Source organism: Osmerus eperlanus, chromosome 15, assembly GCF_963692335.1.
Source record: "Osmerus eperlanus chromosome 15, fOsmEpe2.1, whole genome shotgun sequence".
Taxonomy (NCBI): domain Eukaryota; kingdom Metazoa; phylum Chordata; class Actinopteri; order Osmeriformes; family Osmeridae; genus Osmerus; species Osmerus eperlanus.
The window spans coordinates 15654119-15672194 of record NC_085032.1 but is presented as its reverse complement, the minus strand read 5'-3'; the positions used below and the strand labels follow the sequence as shown (position 1 = coordinate 15672194).

Sequence of the window (18076 nt, the reverse complement as noted above, 5' to 3'; positions counted from 1 at the left end):
CCTCAAGGAAGACAAGGAAAAACTCCCAAAAAACTCAACAGGAGAAAAAAATGGAAGAAACCTTGGGAGGAGCAATTCAGAGAGGGATCCCCTCCTCCAGAGACGGTTGGTGGGAGAGAGGAGCAGAACACAGGCTAAACATAGTCATACAGTGTCGATGGGTTTTTAAAACACCAAAATCCATTATTCAACTTTATAGATGTAGGACAGGACCGGGAGACTTGCGACCAGGTCCAGCGTTGGCTGACCGACGACCAGGCAGGTGCTGACAACTCAAACCCCCCACATCACAAGGGATGTGTGTGGGGGGGGACAGAGAGAGGAGAGCAGGGATTAGAGAATGCCAGGAGCAGCTAACAGTTACAGTCAGTGTAACACACACACACACTGTGTACACACAGTGTGTGTGTGTGTGTGTGTGTGTGTGGGGGGGGGGGGGTGAATATTACAGTGAAAGGTTGCATAGGGGGTGATCCTCCCTCAGGTGAACACATGCCCTCCCTAGTCGGCCTCTCATCTCTCTTTTATTAGAAGTTAATATCAGCCTGCTAGTCCTCACATACCCCCCCGCCACCCACACCTGTCCCAAATCACCTGGCTTTTTATACTTCTATTAGATCAGCCATCTCCTCTTTCTCTATATCCATCTCCAGCCTTCATTCTCTCTCCCCCTTCTCTCTGCCCCCACTCTCTCTCTCTTTCTCCATCTTTCTCGCTATGTCTCTCCATATCTCTCTCTTTCTATCTCCATCTTTCTCTCTACCTCTCTTTCCTATTTTAATCCCCTACTGAGGATAGACTTCGGCCAATCAAGGATTTGCACAAGCTTCTCCACCGCCGCCTCGACGGAGAGAATGTGGGGAGGAGGGAGGGGGGGAGGAGGGAGGGGGGGAGGGAGGGAGGGTAGCAGGGGGGACCTTGAGGGATAGGGGTGAGTGGGACTTTGATTGCCAAAGAAATGAAACTTCATCAGAAAAGGCTTCTCTCTCAATGGGGGTCTGCTAATATGATAGTCCAGACTTAAGCACTCATTTGATAAAAATATTCACCGAACTGAGATTCTTTTTCGGACTTCCTGTCTGAGCCCTGCAGCCCACAGAGAATTGAGCCTTCACACAGAGAGACACGGGAAGTGTTAATCATTTCCAATATGGAGGATTTAGGATGAGGAAAATGGCTTAAAGTGACTCTTTTGGCTGAGTGATAGAGAGATGTTAATGATGAGATGATACTGGAGCTCCTGTCAGGCTGGGAAGTCCTCTACGACCTCACACAAGGTGTGTGTGTGTGTGAGGGAGAGAGGGGAGCGTGTGTGTGAGGGAGATGGTTATGAAGGTGAGGGGGGGAGCAGTTGGGAAGGTGAGGGTGTGAGCATGCTTGTGTGTGTGTGTGCTCATTATTAAATAGACAGTATAACATAAGAAGTCCTACATGCTATCATATTTTTTCCACGTTGTTCAATCTTCCCTTCATCTCCCTCTGTGCATCTTCCTGTCTCCCTGTCTCCCTGTCTCCCTCCCTGTCTCCCTGTCTCCCTGTCTCCCTGTCTCCCTCCCTCCCTGTCTCCCTGTCTCCCTGCTGTAGTTGAGAGATACAGAGAGGGATCTCCACACAGTGATGCTCCACCTGCAGGAGAGAGACAGACAGCTACACGATGCCACAAATAAGGCAAGTCCACCTTCTGTGTGTTTGTGTCTGTCTGTGTGTCTGTCTGTGTCTGTCTGTGTCTGTCTGTGTGTCTGTATGTCTGTGTCTGTCTGTCTGTGTGTGTCTGTGTGTGTGTGTGTCTGTCTGTGTCTGTCTGTGTCTGTCTGTGTGTCTGTATGTCTGTGTCTGTCTGTCTGTGTGTGTGTCTGTCTGTGTGTCTGTATGTCTGTGTCTGTCTGTGTGTCTGTCTCTTGTGTGTCTGTGTGTCTGTGTCTGTCTGTGTATCTTTGTGTGTGTGTCTGTCTCTCTGTCTGTATGTCTGTGTCTGTCTGTGTGTCCGTGTCTGTCTGTGTGTCTGTGTCTGTCTGTATGTCTGTGTCTGTCTGTGTGTCTTTATGTGCGTGTGTGTGTGTGTGTGTGTCTATCATCTCTCAAAGCCACACACCTATATGGAGGTCCTGAACCACCAAATAGTCAACATGTTCAGCCCACTGGAAGTGGTCTTTGCTGGGGAACAATGAAACAACTCGCTCAAGAACAGCCCTGTGGTGTGTGTAATAATAAACAAGTAGCTCCTCCCTCTCTCTCTCTCTCTCTCTCTCTCTCTCTCTCTCTCTCTCTCTCTCTCTCTCTCTCTCTCTCTCTCTCTCTCTCTCTCTTGCTCTCGCTCTCTCTCGCTCTCGCTCTCTCGCTCTCGCTCTCGCTCTCTCTCTCCCCCCCCCTCCCTGTCGGGGTCCCTGCTGGGGTGTGTGTGTGTTCCAGATGAGGGGTCTGGAGGAGGATCTGAGAGGGGCTGAGGAGGGCTGTGTGAGAGCCAGGGCTGAGGTCCACACTCACAGCCTTCTCCTGGAGGAGACGGCCCGGGAGCTGGAGAGAGCAGCACACTCCCAGGAAGATGCTGTACTGCAGGTAGTGTGTGTGTGTGTGTGTCATCATTAGCATGGTGCTATAGCTGCACGAGTGTCCTGTCTTAGATTAGTGAGGAGAAGAGGAGGCCAGACAGACGATGAGCTCACACACACACACACACACACACACACACTGACACACTCTCACACACACACTCTGACACACTCACACACAGTTCAGAAGTTCAGCCGCTGTCTGCGTCCCTTAACGTTAACATTACGATGCAGGGTCCCTTTGCCCGATGTTGTTGCTTGACATCTGCTAACATATGCAGTGTTCTACTTGTTTGTGATTTCACCCATGCTGCCTCGCTCTGTTGACTGGAGAGAGGGTGAGGGTCTTGCTGATTATATGAGGACGCTGTCACAATATAGAACTGTTATATTAACGTGTGTGTGTGTGCGTGCAGCTGAAGGAGAGAGAGGACAGACTGAGTCATCTTCTACAAGATGTTGCAGCGCTGAAGACCACCCAGGAGTCCCTGAGCAGGACCCTCACCATGAAGGAACACCACAACCTGCAGCTCACCCAGGACAACACACACCTCCAACAGACCCTGGCCCTGCTCCAGGACAAGGTACACACACACACACACCTCCAACAGACCCTGGCCCTGCTCCAGGACAAGGTACACACACACACACACCTCCAACAGACTCTGGCCCTGCTCCAGGACAAGGTACACACACACACACACCTCCAACAGACTCTGGCCCTGCTCCAGGACAAGGTACACACACACACACATATCCGGCACATGTGCACAACACTGGTCTGACCTAAACACACACATGACCACAAATGACATCATCAGTGTGCCGTCTGCCTGTGAGGATGTACAAGCACCACTGAGCATCTTTCTGTCAAGTGCATGTGGGCATCTGTTCTTATTTGAATCCCCTGTATACTTCATCATCTGCTCTCCCTCCTCCCTCTTCTCCATCCTTCCATATTTCATAAAACACGCCCTCAATTTCTGTTTCGTTGAGAGTGCGGTCAGGTTGGCCCCCCTTGCTCTACAGAACAGCATTTAGTCCCAGAAAAGGGAGGAATTAAATTTAGCTCCATCCCTCTTTCTCTCTTTCTGCCTTCCTCCATTCCTTGAGGTTTCTCTCTAATTCTTTCTCTCTTCTTCTCTTCTTCTCTCTCCTTTCACCCCACCCCCTCGACCCACTTCTCTCCCCCTGCCCCCTCTCCTCTTTCTCCCCCCCCATCTCTGGATCTCTCTGTGGTTGGCCGTTCCTCTGAGACAGTAGAGTAATGAATGAGGGCATTAGTGAGAAGTGCTCATGATGAATGGAGCAGTCCTGCTGTGTGGATCTGCTGTCTCCAGGTGGGTCACAGACCACTTCAACTTCACATGCACATAACAGTTACGCAATGAAACATCCCAGTACATGTCATGCAAACATGCTCCATTTTTTATATTTTTTATATTGGCTCTTAAACAATAAATTAAACAATTTAATCTACAGCAATCCAATGTTATTTGTAGAGGCCTATCCCTTTGTACGAGCAGGGTCACACAGGGCAGTGTAAACTATGTATGGTATTCACTGTATCTGGTATAAAACAGATTTATATAAAATAAGAATATAAAAGGAAACCTTAAAGGAGAGGAGGTGAGTTAGGAGGGTGAATCCAGTCAGTGTGGAGGGAGTGAGACCTCCAGTGACCCTGCACTGTGTACGCCACTGAAACAAACATCTCTCCATGTGTGTGAGTGTGTATCGCTCAAGGACGCGTCTCTGGGACTGGACTGGTCCCCTGTTTAGTGCCGACTGGGGTCATGCAGGGTCACGTGGCTGTGTCTGGTGGAGTGTGTTTTCCTTCATTTCCACCTCTATAGACAGCCTGCATTGCCAGCTCTGTAGACGGTCTATAGACAGGCTGTCGACAGGCTGTATTCTACTGTAGCTGTATAAAGGTTTGTATTGCCAGCTGTATCAAGGGCTGTCATGCCCCCCCCTCCCCAGATCCAGGCCAGTCAGCACACGGTGGGGGTTATGAGGGTGGAGGTGGACCAGGTGGAGGTGGACCAGGTGAGGGCCAGGCTGGCTGAGGAGGCAGGCTTGCGGCAGAGGCTCCAGTCCCAGCTCCTCCAGAACATCCAGGACCTGGAGCGAGTCCAGAAGCAGCTGGCCAACACACGCTCCGCCGCCGCCAAGAAGGTACTGACACAAGGACCGCTCAGGAGCAACACTGTGGAGCACGTTCCTTCAGCTGTGTGCTGAGGACACACACTCACATCCACACACATACACACACACACACACTCACATCCACACACATCCACACACACACACTCACATCCACACACATCCACACACATCCACACATCCATCCACACACACACACTCACATCCACACACATCCACACACACACACACTCACATCCACACACATCCATCCACACACACACACACACACACACACACACTCTGAGCTGACATGTAAACTAACTTAAAATATAAATAATACAACAAAAGATTACTGCATTCATTTTGCAGATGCTTTTCATGAGGTTTCTAACCTGCAACCTCTTGCAAATTTGCAATCAAGTGCTCCAACCACTGAGCTATAGACCTGTAAACATGTACAGAAACATGTAAACAAGCATGGAGAGGCTTCTCTAAGAGGTCAGAACAGGCATTACAGCCTGGCCCCAGTCCCATGGCCAGTAATGACCCGGGGGGATTTGCATGTGTGGATTTGTTAAGTCAACAGTCCACTCATTACTCTCTGTCCAGATCAGGTTTCTGCTCCACATCTGGTCCTACTTCACACACACAACCCTCCCCTCTGATCTCACATCTCACACACACACACACATGCACAGTCATACACACACATGCACGCACACACACAGATTGCTGTAATGCTGCTACTGTCTGTATCCTGTTGAATGTGTGTGTGTGTGGGGGGGGGGGGGGAGCAGAAGAATGCTTTAGAACAGTAACTGTTTTTTCTTCCGTAAATGTCCTAACATTAGCACAGCTGAACAAATACTCAGAATACTTGTCTTTCCTTCAGCTGAAATCTCTCCCTCTTCTCTCTCTTCTTTGTCTCTCTTTCTCTCTGTGTTCTTAAATGTTTTTATTCTCTCTTTTTTCCTTCTCCTTCTCCCTCTTTCTCTGACCCTTTTCTCTGTCTGTCTGTCTCTCTCTGTGTCTCTCTCTCTGTCTGTCTGTCTGTCTGTCTGTCTGTCTCTCTCTCTCTCTCTCTCTCTCTCTCTCTCTCTCTCTCTCTCTCTCTCTCTCTCTCTGTCTGTCTGTCTGTCTGTCTGTCTCTCTCTGTCTCTGTCTCTGTCTCTCTCTCTGTGTCTCTCTGTCTGTCTCTGTCTGTCTGTCTGTCTGTCTGTCTGTCTGTCTGTCTCTCTCTCTTTGTCTCTCTCTCTCTGTCTGTCTGTCTGTCTCTCTGTCTCTCTCTGTCTGTCTGTCTCTCTGTCTCTGTCTCTCTCTGTGTGTCTCTCTGTCTCTGTCTGTCTGTCTGTCTGTCTGTCTCTCTCTCTCTGTCTCTCTCTCTCTCTCTCTCTCTCTCTCTCTCTCTCTCTCTCTCTCTCTCTCAGTCAGTAACTGTTACACCTAGACAGAGCTTGAGTCACTTTAACCTCCATATTCCAACATCAGTCATTAGAATACTGAGTTACCACATCTGTCTCTCATCTCCCTCCCCCCTGCCCCCCCCTCCCCCCCCCCCTCCCCCCGTCTTCCCCGTCTCTTCTCCCTCTTCCTGTCATTTTCTTCTTCTTTGCCCCTTTTGTCTCCTACTCTTGATGGTGTCATTTCCTGCCAAACGGGATTTCTCCTCTTAGTGTGTGACAAATGCACAGTGGTAGGGAGTTGTGTGTGTGTGTGTGCGCTAAATGTTGATTGAGTTTAAAATACCCTGGATATTGGATCTTACCCCGTATGAACTGAGACACTTCACAACGTGCCTGGACACACACACACACACACACGCACACACACACACTTACACACTCCAAAGTTTCTCCTAAAAGTTTGTGATTGACCCAGTTAGCTTGAGCTTGAGGAGGATCTCTGCCATGACACTGGCTCCTCAGGTGTGTGTCAACACAGACACATCCTGTCACATGCTACACTGGGAGTGGAGCTCTCTCTCCATTCATCTGTCTTTCCTCCTCTCTCTGTCTTTCACTCTCCCTCTGTCTGCCACACATACCATCGTATTGTTTTAGATGAATCGCTGACTGCTGTCACAGAGGGGATGTGAGGTCTGACAGAGCCAGGGGGGGGGTTGTGGAGCTGGGAGGTGCTGCTCACTGTGAGGACACAGGATCCCACACGCTGAAGCAGCCTGCAGGACACAGCATGAGGCGGAGAGCTGGATTACTCTTCACAGTGCTTCTCTTCCGAGCGTGTGTGTGTGTGTGCGTGAACGAGTTTGTGCGTGTGCACACGTGGGTGTGGGTGTGAGCGGGTGGGTGGGTGTGTGTGAGTGTGTGTGTCACTGCGTCATTCGAGCCAGGTTGCTGATGAGTGGGTTGAAGGTCAAGGAGCCATCTTAACTCCATCCATCGCACAGACAGTTACAAACGAGCTCTCACTCAGCCCATCACACTCCATACACCTCACCACAGAGGAGAGAGAGAGAGAGAGAGAGAGAGAGAGAGAGAGAGAGAGAGAGAGAGAGAGAGAGAGAGAGAGAGAGAGAGAGAGAGAGAGAGAGAGAGAGAGAGAGAGAGAGAGAGAGAGAGAGAGAGAGAGAGAGAGGAGAGAGAGAGAGAGAGAGAGAGAGAGAGAGAGAGAGAGAGAGAGAGATTCTTCCTGTGTGAGCAGGGTGTGTGTGAGCAGGGTGTGTGTGTGAGCAGGGTGTGTGTGAGCAGGGTGTGTGTGAGCAGGGTGTGTGTGTGAGCAGGGTGTGTGTGTGAGCAGGTGTGTGTGTGAGCAGGGTGTGTGTGTGAGCAGGGTGTGTGTGAGCAGGGTGTGTGTGTGAGCAGGGTGTGTGTGTGAGCAGGGTGTGTGTGTGAGCAGGGTGTGTGTGTGAGCAGGGTGTGTGTGTGAGCAGGGTGTGTGTGAGCAGGGTGTGTGTGTGAGCAGGGTGTGTGTGTGAGCAGGGTGTGTGTGAGCAGGGTGTGTGTGTGAGCAGGGTGTGTGTGTGAGCAGGGTGTGTGTGAGCAGGGTGTGTGTGTGAGCAGGGTGTGTGTGAGCAGGGTGTGTGTGTGAGCAGGGTGTGTGTGTGAGCAGGGTGTGTGTGTGAGCAGGGTGTGTGTGTGAGCAGGGTGTGTGTGAGCAGGGTGTGTGTGTGAGCAGGGTGTGTGTGAGCAGGGTGTGTGTGTGAGCAGGGTGTGTGTGTGAGCAGGGTGTGTGTGTGAGCAGGGTGTGTGTGTGAGCAGGGTGTGTGTGAGCAGGGTGTGTGTGAGCAGGGTGTGTGTGAGCAGGGTGTGTGTGAGCAGGGTGTGTGTGTGAGCAGGGTGTGTGTGTGAGCAGGGTGTGTGTGAGCAGGGTGTGTGTGTGAGCAGGGTGTGTGTGAGCAGGGTGTGTGTGTGAGCAGGGTGTGTGTGTGAGCAGGGTGTGTGTGTGAGCAGGGTGTGTGTGAGCAGGGTGTGTGTGAGCAGGGTGTGTGTGAGCAGGGTGTGTGTGTGAGCAGGGTGTGTGTGAGCAGGGTGTGTGTGTGAGCAGGGTGTGTGTGTGAGCAGGGTGTGTGTGTGAGCAGGGTGTGTGTGTGAGCAGGGTGTGTGTGAGCAGGGTGTGTGTGAGCAGGGTGTGTGTGAGCAGGGTGTGTGTGAGCAGGGTGTGTGTGTGAGCAGGGTGTGTGTGTGAGCAGGGTGTGTGTGAGCAGGGTGTGTGTGTGAGCAGGGTGTGTGTGAGCAGGGTGTGTGTGAGCAGGGTGTGTGTGAGCAGGGTGTGTGTGAGCAGGGTGTGTGTGAGCAGGGTGTGTGTGTGAGCAGGGTGTGTGTGAGCAGGGTGTGTGTGAGCAGGGTGTGTGTGAGCAGGGTGTGTGTGTGAGCAGGGTGTGTGTGAGCAGGGTGTGTGTGAGCAGGGTGTGTGTGAGCAGGGTGTGTGTGTGAGCAGGGTGTGTGTGAGCAGGGTGTGTGTGAGCAGGGTGTGTGTGAGAGCAGGGTGTGTGTGAGCAGGGTGTGTGTGAGCAGGGTGTGTGTGTGAGCATGGTGTGTGTGTGAGCAGGGTGTGTGTGTGAGCAGGGTGTGTGTGTGAGCAGGGTGTGTGTGAGCAGGGTGTGTGTGAGCAGGGTGTGTGTGTGAGCAGGGTGTGTGTGTGAGCAGGGTGTGTGTGTGAGCAGGGTGTGTGTGAGCAGGGTGTGTGTGAGCAGGGTGTGTGTGAGCAGGGTGTGTGTGAGCAGGGTGTGTGTGAGCAGGGTGTGTGTGAGCAGGGTGTGTGTGTGAGCAGGGTGTGTGTGTGAGCAGGGTGTGTGTGTGAGCAGGGTGTGTGTGTGAGCAGGGTGTGTGTGAGCAGGGTGTGTGTGTGAGCAGGGTGTGTGTGAGCAGGGTGTGTGTGTGAGCAGGGGTGTGTGTGAGCAGGGTGTGTGTGAGCAGGGTGTGTGTGAGCAGGGTGTGTGTGAGCAGGGTGTGTGTGTGAGCAGGGTGTGTGTGAGAGCAGGGTGTGTGTGAGCAGGGTGTGTGTGTGAGCAGGGTGTGTGTGTGAGCAGGGTGTGTGTGTGAGCAGGGTGTGTGTGTGAGCAGGGTGTGTGTGAGCAGGGTGTGTGTGAGCAGGGTGTGTGTGTGAGCAGGGTGTGTGTGTGAGCAGGGTGTGTGTGTGAGCAGGGTGTGTGTGAGCAGGGTGTGTGTGTGAGCAGGGTGTGTGTGAGCAGGGTGTGTGTGAGCAGGGTGAGTGTGAGCAGGGTGTGTGTGAGCAGGGTGTGATGGGGTCCTCTGGTCTAGTTCCAGGGTGTGAGCAGACCTCTCTCCGCGCCGACCTGATTGAAACTAACATCTCATTTAAAGACTCAATCTGCCACACCGCACTGCTGAAGACTGAAGATGTTATTGGAAGGAGAGAACACACACACACACACTGGTACACACACTCAGACTCACACACGCATATAAAGAGGGTTATTAGGAAAGGTTGTCGTCAAGCCAACTGAAGACCAGACTTACACATACACACACACAATCAGAAGAGGAAGTGTAAACAAACACTTAAGTGCTCGTTTATCATTCGACCACGAGCGACTCTCTCACAGACACCAGGTCAGGTGCTGAGCTGGCGTCGTTACCATGACGACACTGCCGAGGTCAGAGATCACGTGGCTCGTTCCTTACCGCGCTCATTGTCCAGATCCACAGGAGAGAATCCAAGATGGCGTCGCTGCTGAAGGAGCTCTCGGAGTGTAAGAAGAAGCACTCTGACTGTCAGGACGAGGTGAGGGTCACACACACAACACACTCCACACAACACTCTCCACACACAATACACTCACTCACTCATGGCCTTCTGTACGTTTCTTTTCAACATATCTTTGAAAAGCTGCAATCCCTTGTCGTGTGTGTGTGCGTGTGTGTGTGTGCCTGTGTGTGTGTGCCCAGCTGCTCAGTGTTCAGGCCCTAATGCAGGATCTGCAGGAGGACAGGAGACTGACAGGATCCAAGATGGAGGAGCAGAACAGAGAGCTCCGGCAGCTCAGAGACACGCTGGAGACCCACCTGGCTGTCACCAGCGACGAGCACCACGCCACTCACAACCTGGTGTGTGTTTCACCAGAGAAGGACACGAAAAAAAAGTGTTTTCAACCGTTCGAAACTTTCTTTTCACACACAACACAAACTTTCAATTTTTTTCAAATCATTTATTTTCACAAATATGATTTAATTATTATTTTTTCAAAAAATAAAACTACATTATGTGTTGTATGTGCTTGCACAGTTATGCGTGTGTTACATTTTGTGTAGTTGACATGAAGTATGGTGTGTATCTAGGTGAGCAGTAGAGACCAGATGATTCTGCAGCTCAGAACCCAACTGAGGACAGCAGAACAGATGCATCAAGGTTCCCCTGAAGAGGTTTGTGAAAGTGTGTGTGTGTGTGTGTATGACAGTGTGTGTGAGAGTGTGTGTGTGTGTGTGTATGACAGTGTGTGTGAGAGTGTGTGTGTGTGTGCTTGTTTACAGTGTGCTGTCTCCTCTGGTCAGCTGGCTGTGCTGGAGGCAGAGGTGAACCGTCTGAACCTGAAGGTCAAAGGTCAGCAGGAGGAGGCGTGTCATCTCTGGGAGAAGGTCAGAGAGGGGGCGGAGCTACGGAACCAGGAAGAGAAGGAACGACTGGAGTTACAGAAGCAGGTGTGCGCCAGCCAGCAACAGGTGGGCTTGACCGCACACACATACTGTACACACACGAGAGCACGCACACTCATACACACAAAGTTCATGTTTTTTTATTGGACAGAATAACACAAGGTCATTCTGAGCAATAAAATAATTGGGACGTGGCACGCAACAGCTATGCAGTATTCATAAAAAAAAAGATTCACAAATGTGCGAAAATATCTATATATTTAAATACACACACACACACATAGCCTTAAGAACACAGACACACACACAGCCTTAAGAACACACAGAATGCAGCCTGCTCTCTCCAGGTGAAGTCCCAGGCTGGGAGTATCGATCAGATGACCTCTGACCTGGAGGCAGTTAAGCAGGCTCACAGGACTGACACCGAGCGTTGGACCCAGAGGAACTTCCTGCTCCACAGCCAATTAGAGCAGGTCAGCTGTGAGCTCAGCCAATCCCAAGCCGGGGTCAGGGAGCAGGGATTAGAGGTCAAGAGGCTGAGGGAGAGACTGAGCCAGGCCGAGGCAGGGATGCAGCAGGCCGGGGAGAAGGTGAGTAGGAGTGTGTGTGTGTTGTGAGTGTGTGTGTGTGTTGTATGCAGACCACACAAACCCCCAGGGCACATTATAATAAACAACCGTGCTTCGTTTCTGCAGTCAGACATTAGTCAGTCAGCTAGTCAACCTGGAAGAGAATCAGGCAGACAGTCAGCTAGTCAGCCTGGAAGAGAATCAGGCAGACAGTCAGCTAGTCAGCCTGGAAGAGAATCAGGCAGACAGTCAGCTAGTCAGACAGGGAGTCAAGGAGACTGGCAGAAAGTCAGTCAGTCAGTCAGCCAGTCAGCAGCATTCCTGCTTGTTAATCCCCAGTGCAGGCAGATGAGGATAGCTCCAGTGAAGCTCCCAGTCTCCTGGCTCCTCTGCTGTCATTAACACAGCCGCCTCCACCTCAGCGCTCATCCCTCTCAGAGCAGGATTAACAGGGATAAACCGGGCCTGAGCCCTAGTCTCGACTTGCCACAGCCCAAGGTGAGCGCCGACTTAGTGTAACTCTGGGATTAGTTTGACTTCACCTCCTGGATTCGAGCAGGGGAATATTGAGCGATCGCTAATCGCTTTCCCTTTCTGGGATTGTCGTCATTGCTGTTTAACGAGGACCTGAGGAGGGTGTGGCCGGAACTGCTGGATGTGTACCGGTAGCTGTTATGTTATTTATTTACAGTATTTGGCAGATGCTTTTTATCCAAACCAACGCACGGAGGCGGATTTAAACCATGTCTGTTGAAGGTGGAGGTATCTGAGGGTTCGTTGAAGAAGCGCAACGCAGAGATCATCCTCCTTCACAAGCAGCTGGCCTCTGTCCAGGAGGACCTGAAGGAGACCAGCTCCAGAGCAGAGGAGCAGGTGGACCTGGCAGCCATCTTTAGACAGAAGTACTCTGCAGCCATGGAGAAGGCTCAGCGGCGTCAGGGGCAGAGAGACGGTCTGGAGGAGGAGCTGAGGAGCTGTCAGCAACAGGTACTGGAGAGAAACACACCAGGTACACCTGGAGAGAAACACCCCAGGTACACCTGGAGAGAGACACACCAGGTACACCTGGAGAGAAACACACACCAGGTACACCTGGAGAGAAACACACCAGGTACACCGAAACACACCAGGTACACCTGGAGAGAAACACACCAGGTACACCTGGAGAGAAACACACACCAGGTACACCTGGAGAGAAACACACACCAGGTACACCTGGAGAGAAACACACACCAGGTACACCTGGAGAGAAACACACCAGGTACACCTGGAGAGAAACACACACCAGGTACACCTGGAGAGAAACACACCAGGTACACCTGGAGAGAAACACACACCAGGTACACCTGGAGAGAAACACACCAGGTACACCTGGAGAGAAACACACACCAGGTACACCTGGAGAGAAACACACCAGGTACACCTGAAGATTTTAATTTATTTTTTCTCCAAAAATGTATATAAAAAAATTCTCTCTCCTTCCGGATTGGCAGCTGGGGGAGGCCAAAAGGGAAGTGGGCGGGATTAAGGCAGAGCTAGCCGAGATGAAGGGACGGTACCAGGAGAAGCTTGGCCAATGGGAGAGCTCTGAGGAGGCCCTGGAGCAGTTGACGGACGAGCTGCAGTCCAATCAGAGTGCTCTAAGGGAGAGCCAGGAGAGAGTGGGCCAGTGTGAGGGCCTGATAGCAGCTCTGCAGCAGCAGCTAGACTCTGTAACGCAGCAGGTCGGTACACACACACACGCACGCAGACACACACACACATAATCCCTAGGTGCTCATCTTAGATCTCAGCAAAGTGTCTGTGTGCACGTGAGTGTGTACATGTGGCACGTGCGTGTCTGTCATCTTCCCAAGACGGAGACTATTTACAATGTCTGGCAACAAATGAATCATCTTTATTACAGAGAAATTTAATTTGGATGAACTTAACTGCAGCATCCAAGGTCACGCTGGTGGAATGTCATTTTAATCTAATCAAATTTAATATGTGCGTTATAAAAAGAGTTAGCCATATGAAGAATGGCTGTATTTATCCTTTACTACATGGCCTAATGAGTTTGAATGTGGGGCTCATCCAGAGCTGGTTTCACGGTGGCTGAGACCAGTGATATCTCCATGTCTACCAGGACTGGAGGTCAGACCAGTGATATCTCTATGTCCTACCAGGACTGGTTGTCAGACTGGTTGACTGGATGTATATATGGAGGTCCTGCATGTCAAAACTCTTCCTCTCCCCTCGTCCTCTCTCTTCTGCCCTCCTCTCTCTTCTCCCCTCCTCTCCTGCCTTTATCTTCTCCTCCTCCTCTCCTCTGCTAGGTGGGGCAGTGTGAGGGATCTCTGAGGTCTTACCAGAGCAAGCATTCCTACTCTGATGAGGAGTTCTGCAGCCTGCAGAAACACAGGCAGCTGCTGCAGAGGGTGAGCAAGCTGGACACTCCCAACCATATAACTTTACATTTAGCAGACGCTCTTACCCAGAGCGACTTAGATACAGACCTAGAGACAGAGGTAGGAACTGGAACACTGTGTAAACGTGTGGGTGTGTGTGTGTTTCAGCGCTGTACTGAACAGGCAGACCGTCTAGCAGAGTGTCAGCAGAGCTTGATCCAGGCAAGAGCAGAAGGTCTTCACCAGACAGAGGAACTAGAGAGACAGTAATCACACACACACTCACAGACGTACACACACACACACACACACAAATATACACTCACAGACGTACACACACATCATCACCTGTCACTATGTCTCCAGGACCCAGGAGAGGGCGGGGCTAGAGCACAGTCTGCAGTCTCTACACCTTGACCTGGCCGCCTCCCACCACACACACATGGCCAAACACACACACCTGCAGCAGGAAGTGACATGTCTGCAGCAGGAAGTGACACGCTTGGGTCTGGAGCTGGACACGGCTCGCAACAGCTGCTTAGAGAAAGAACAGGTGTGATTCTTTAGTCAATGTTAAATATATTTATTATTATTATTATTCATTAATGATATAATTTATTGCTTTATTATTCTGATTTTGTTATTTTGTGAAAAAACTCCGATTATAACAGAACCATTTGAGCCTGTAAAGCATGCCATTTGTTTTTCTTTGTCGTTGGAAATCCCCCTCCCTCTCTTCTCAACATGGCAACTTAGCAAACGTGCGCAATAGGTTCACACATCCTCTCACACACACACACACACACATTCACACAGGCCACACATTCCTTCCTCACCCTCTCCCCTGATTGCCCGACAGAAACAAATTACCCCTTCATTAATTAAAGTGCCAAACGGTGCAGATCTTGGCACAATTGACTCCAATTAAGACGCGAGAGGGACACTAAATATTCAAATGAGCGTAGCTGGTGACAGGGGCAAGATAACTAACGCTAGCATGGCACTGTGCCAACACAGCACTGCCAGTTAGGAACACAGTGTGTGTGTGTGTGTGTGTGCCTGTCTCTGTTTAGGAGGTGCAGGAGCGCGGTGCTTTGCTCCAGCGGTGTGAGGAGGACCTGAAGGAGACCAGGGCATGTCTGGAGAGGAGGAGCAGGGAGCTGGAGGAGGCCAGAGAGGAGGTGCAGAGGGAGGAGAGAGACAGGAGGAGCACCGACCAGCAGAACCAGAGGCTCAGGTGTCACATCAGACAGCACAGGGAGGAGACAGGGGAGCTCCACACACTACACACACACTCAGGTACCTGCGTGTTCACCTGACTGCTTACCGTTCTGTATGTCTGTCTGTCTGTTTTCCTGTCCTATTTTTCTGTCTGTCGGACTAACTCTCTGTCTGTCTGACAGTCTTCACTGCTCGTATTATACTGACAGGATATCCATGTACTATATCTTCCTGTTGAACCTGATGAGGAGTGAAAGGTGTAGCTAACATCCTCAAGCTTCACAGGCAAGACAGGGAAGCAAGTGAGCAACACACACACACACACTGAGGTCTTCTCCACTGTGCTGCTTGAGGTGTGCTATAATGATCTGGTGTGTGTGTGCGTGTGTGTGTGTTTGTGTGTGTGTGTGTGTGTGTGTGTGTGTGTGTGTGAGAGAGCTCTGGGGTGATGTTGTGGGTCTTTGTAGATGTTGGCTGACGCTGGGATGGCATGGCAGTATCTCTCTGGGCGCTGGAATGTCTCATTAAGAATTAACGTACACATCTGCAGTCACACCAGGAGAGCACACAAACACACACACATACTCTCACGCACCCTGCTCCTCCAAGTCCCACAGCTTTAATTAGCACACACACACTCGAATGTGCACACACACCTTTTGTCCACAGAGAGATGAATATGATCTCTTTCAGTGGCAGCCAGTGTTTGCTAGCCTGGCCAGACTGAGCCCACTTCATTAAAGAGAAACTAACAGAACACGGCCTTTCTTTGGTAAAGAGAGACTAAGGACAACAGCAGAAATGTCTCCCCGGGCCTCAGAAGCCTTCTCTCCCGCTTCACATCAGCAAACCAAGACCTAATGCTTCCACAGACCATGAGAGATGAAGGATTTCTCTGGTTACTTAGCGATGCTTCTGGTGAAACCAGACAGACAGAGGGGGGAGGGAGGGGGATGGAGGTGGAGGGAGGGGAGATGGAGATGGTAGAAGGAGAGGGGGTGGAGGGAGAGGAGGATAAGATGGCGTGGGTGCCCGGAGAGGTCAAGTGGATGATCGAAGCACCTAGAGAACAGCTGAAGCGCATCAAACAGCAGACTGAAGAGAGGGAGGAGAGAAGGAGGGAGGAGAGAAGGAGGGAGGAGAGAAGGAGGGAGGAGATAAGGAGGGAGGAGAGAAGGATGGAGGAGAGAAGGATGGAGGAGAGAAGGAGGGAGGAGAGAAGGAGGGAGGAGAGAAGGATAGACACGACTGAAAGACATTTATATGTTTTAAGTGAGTGAAATCATTTCATAAAATATTTCTTTGAGTGAGCTGTTTGGAATAAAAATAGGTCCTATAGCTAGAGAATAGAAATAATAAAAATAAAATACTAAAAATAAATACTCCTGTACCAACATATTTACATTTAATCATATAAAAAAATACTATATAATGTAATTATATAATAATAAAATAAAGTATTAATTTAGCAGACGCTTTTATCCAAAGACAAAAAAAGACATACATTACAGGGAGATTTGAACCTGCCACCTCTTGATTTGCAGTCAAGTACTCTAACCGCTGAGCTATACCTTCCATAAACATAATTTATCTCTCCTCCCGTCCATGCAGAGAGGCTGTGATTGGCCGGCTGGGATCTGACTGATGTATCAACTTAGAGAGGACAGGAAGGAAGATAGGAGGAGGAAGGAAGAGAGGAGGAGGATGGAAGAGAGGAGGAGGAAGGAAGAGAGGACAGGAAGGAAGAGAGGAGGAGGAAGGAAGAGAGGAGGAGGAAGCAAGAGAGGACAGGAAGGAAGAGAGGAGGAGGAAGGAAGAGAGGACAGGAAGGAAGAGAGGAGGAGGAAGGAAGAGAGGACAGGAAGGAAGAGAAAGGAAATGGAAACCAAAAGACGTTTTATTTGCGGTAGAAATGACGCACCGGGCAAAAATCTATTACATTTTAATTGATCACTGAATCAATCAATAATAAGATATGGCAGTTGGGGCCAAGATGTACATTCTGACATATCAGATCAGTAGCTTATCAATTATCTATGGTTCTGTCACTTTAACAGAAGCCAATTTCAGAGCTCTCAGGGAGCAGATTGCAGAGCATCAACATCTTATCTGAGGTCCATGGATATCTTCTCATTTAAAACCACTCTCCTCATCATACGTTAATAACACATTTCATATTTTCATTTAATTAAATCTTTTTTTAATTTTTTATTATTACAGACAACTTTGAAGTTTATTCAATTTTTCTTTAACTGTGTAATTGGGTGTGATTTGCCTTCGGCAAGGGCACAACCTTTGTTCTCTCACATATATATTATTATTGGGTGTGCTTTGCCTTCGGCAAGGGCACAACCTTTGTTCTCTCACATATATATTATTCTTTTTATTATTCTTTTTGCCCCCCTAAAACTCAGTCAATATTTGGCCTACATAGACAACCTAGGTGTCAAAAGTTTCGTCTTGGTAGCGATTGAGTTGCCTCTATTGGGATTTACGTTCCGTTGCATGGTTTAAGTGGAAATTAAGTTTTTGTTGCGAAAAGTGAAGCTAACGGTGGCTAACTTGCTAGCCACAGTCAATGACGCTACTTACGTCACTAACGTCACGAAAACTCGTGTGACTACCTCTAGCAGAACATTAGTTTAGCAGCTCATTAACTTCTGGGAGATAGCTAAGCTAACTGCTTTACTGCAAGGCAGCTGCAGAAACGCCACAAGCAAAGAGGCCAGGGTGATAACTATTTACTAATTTTACTTTGTGATATGACACACAATTGTGACGTGTAATGTACAATATAAGCTGATTTTATTAAGGAAGTACATCTACTTTCGGAAACAGTAGTCTACTATTTCACTGAAGTATTAGCATCATGACATTAGCCTCTGTTGCCCGGGCAACACATACTACAGTGGTCTATGATGCATCTGTTTTCAATCGTTAAAATAAACATTCCTCACAAATACATTTTCGTTGTAGGATTTATTATGACATTACATTACAAGTAAACGATTTGTGGGTGAAATTACCATTACCTGTGGTTTCAAACCAGTGTTGCTCACTGAAACGCTGTAGCCTACGCGAGACAAAAACAAAAACATCTACAGTACACAGCTGTAGGAAGTCAA

The 18076-nt window shown here is 49.7% G+C and overlaps 1 protein-coding gene across 1 annotated transcript in view; it reads left to right on the top strand.

The window, feature by feature from the left end:
• The first annotated feature begins 2409 nt into the window (after nucleotides 1–2409).
• The window catches only part of LOC134035380 (myosin-9-like), a 35377-nt gene continuing 19710 nt past the window's right edge, over nucleotides 2410–18076 (top strand). The window contains exons 1-14 of the mRNA XM_062480374.1: nucleotides 2410–2556; nucleotides 2966–3133; nucleotides 4533–4727; nucleotides 9819–9902; nucleotides 10067–10225; nucleotides 10457–10540; nucleotides 10670–10837; nucleotides 11119–11361; nucleotides 12097–12327; nucleotides 12834–13064; nucleotides 13659–13760; nucleotides 13899–13996; nucleotides 14097–14283; nucleotides 14804–15029. Coding sequence (XP_062336358.1) covers nucleotides 2410–2556; nucleotides 2966–3133; nucleotides 4533–4727; nucleotides 9819–9902; nucleotides 10067–10225; nucleotides 10457–10540; nucleotides 10670–10837; nucleotides 11119–11361; nucleotides 12097–12327; nucleotides 12834–13064; nucleotides 13659–13760; nucleotides 13899–13996; nucleotides 14097–14283; nucleotides 14804–15029 — 2323 coding nt within the window. The remainder of the gene's footprint in view (nucleotides 2557–2965; nucleotides 3134–4532; nucleotides 4728–9818; nucleotides 9903–10066; nucleotides 10226–10456; nucleotides 10541–10669; nucleotides 10838–11118; nucleotides 11362–12096; nucleotides 12328–12833; nucleotides 13065–13658; nucleotides 13761–13898; nucleotides 13997–14096; nucleotides 14284–14803; nucleotides 15030–18076) is intronic.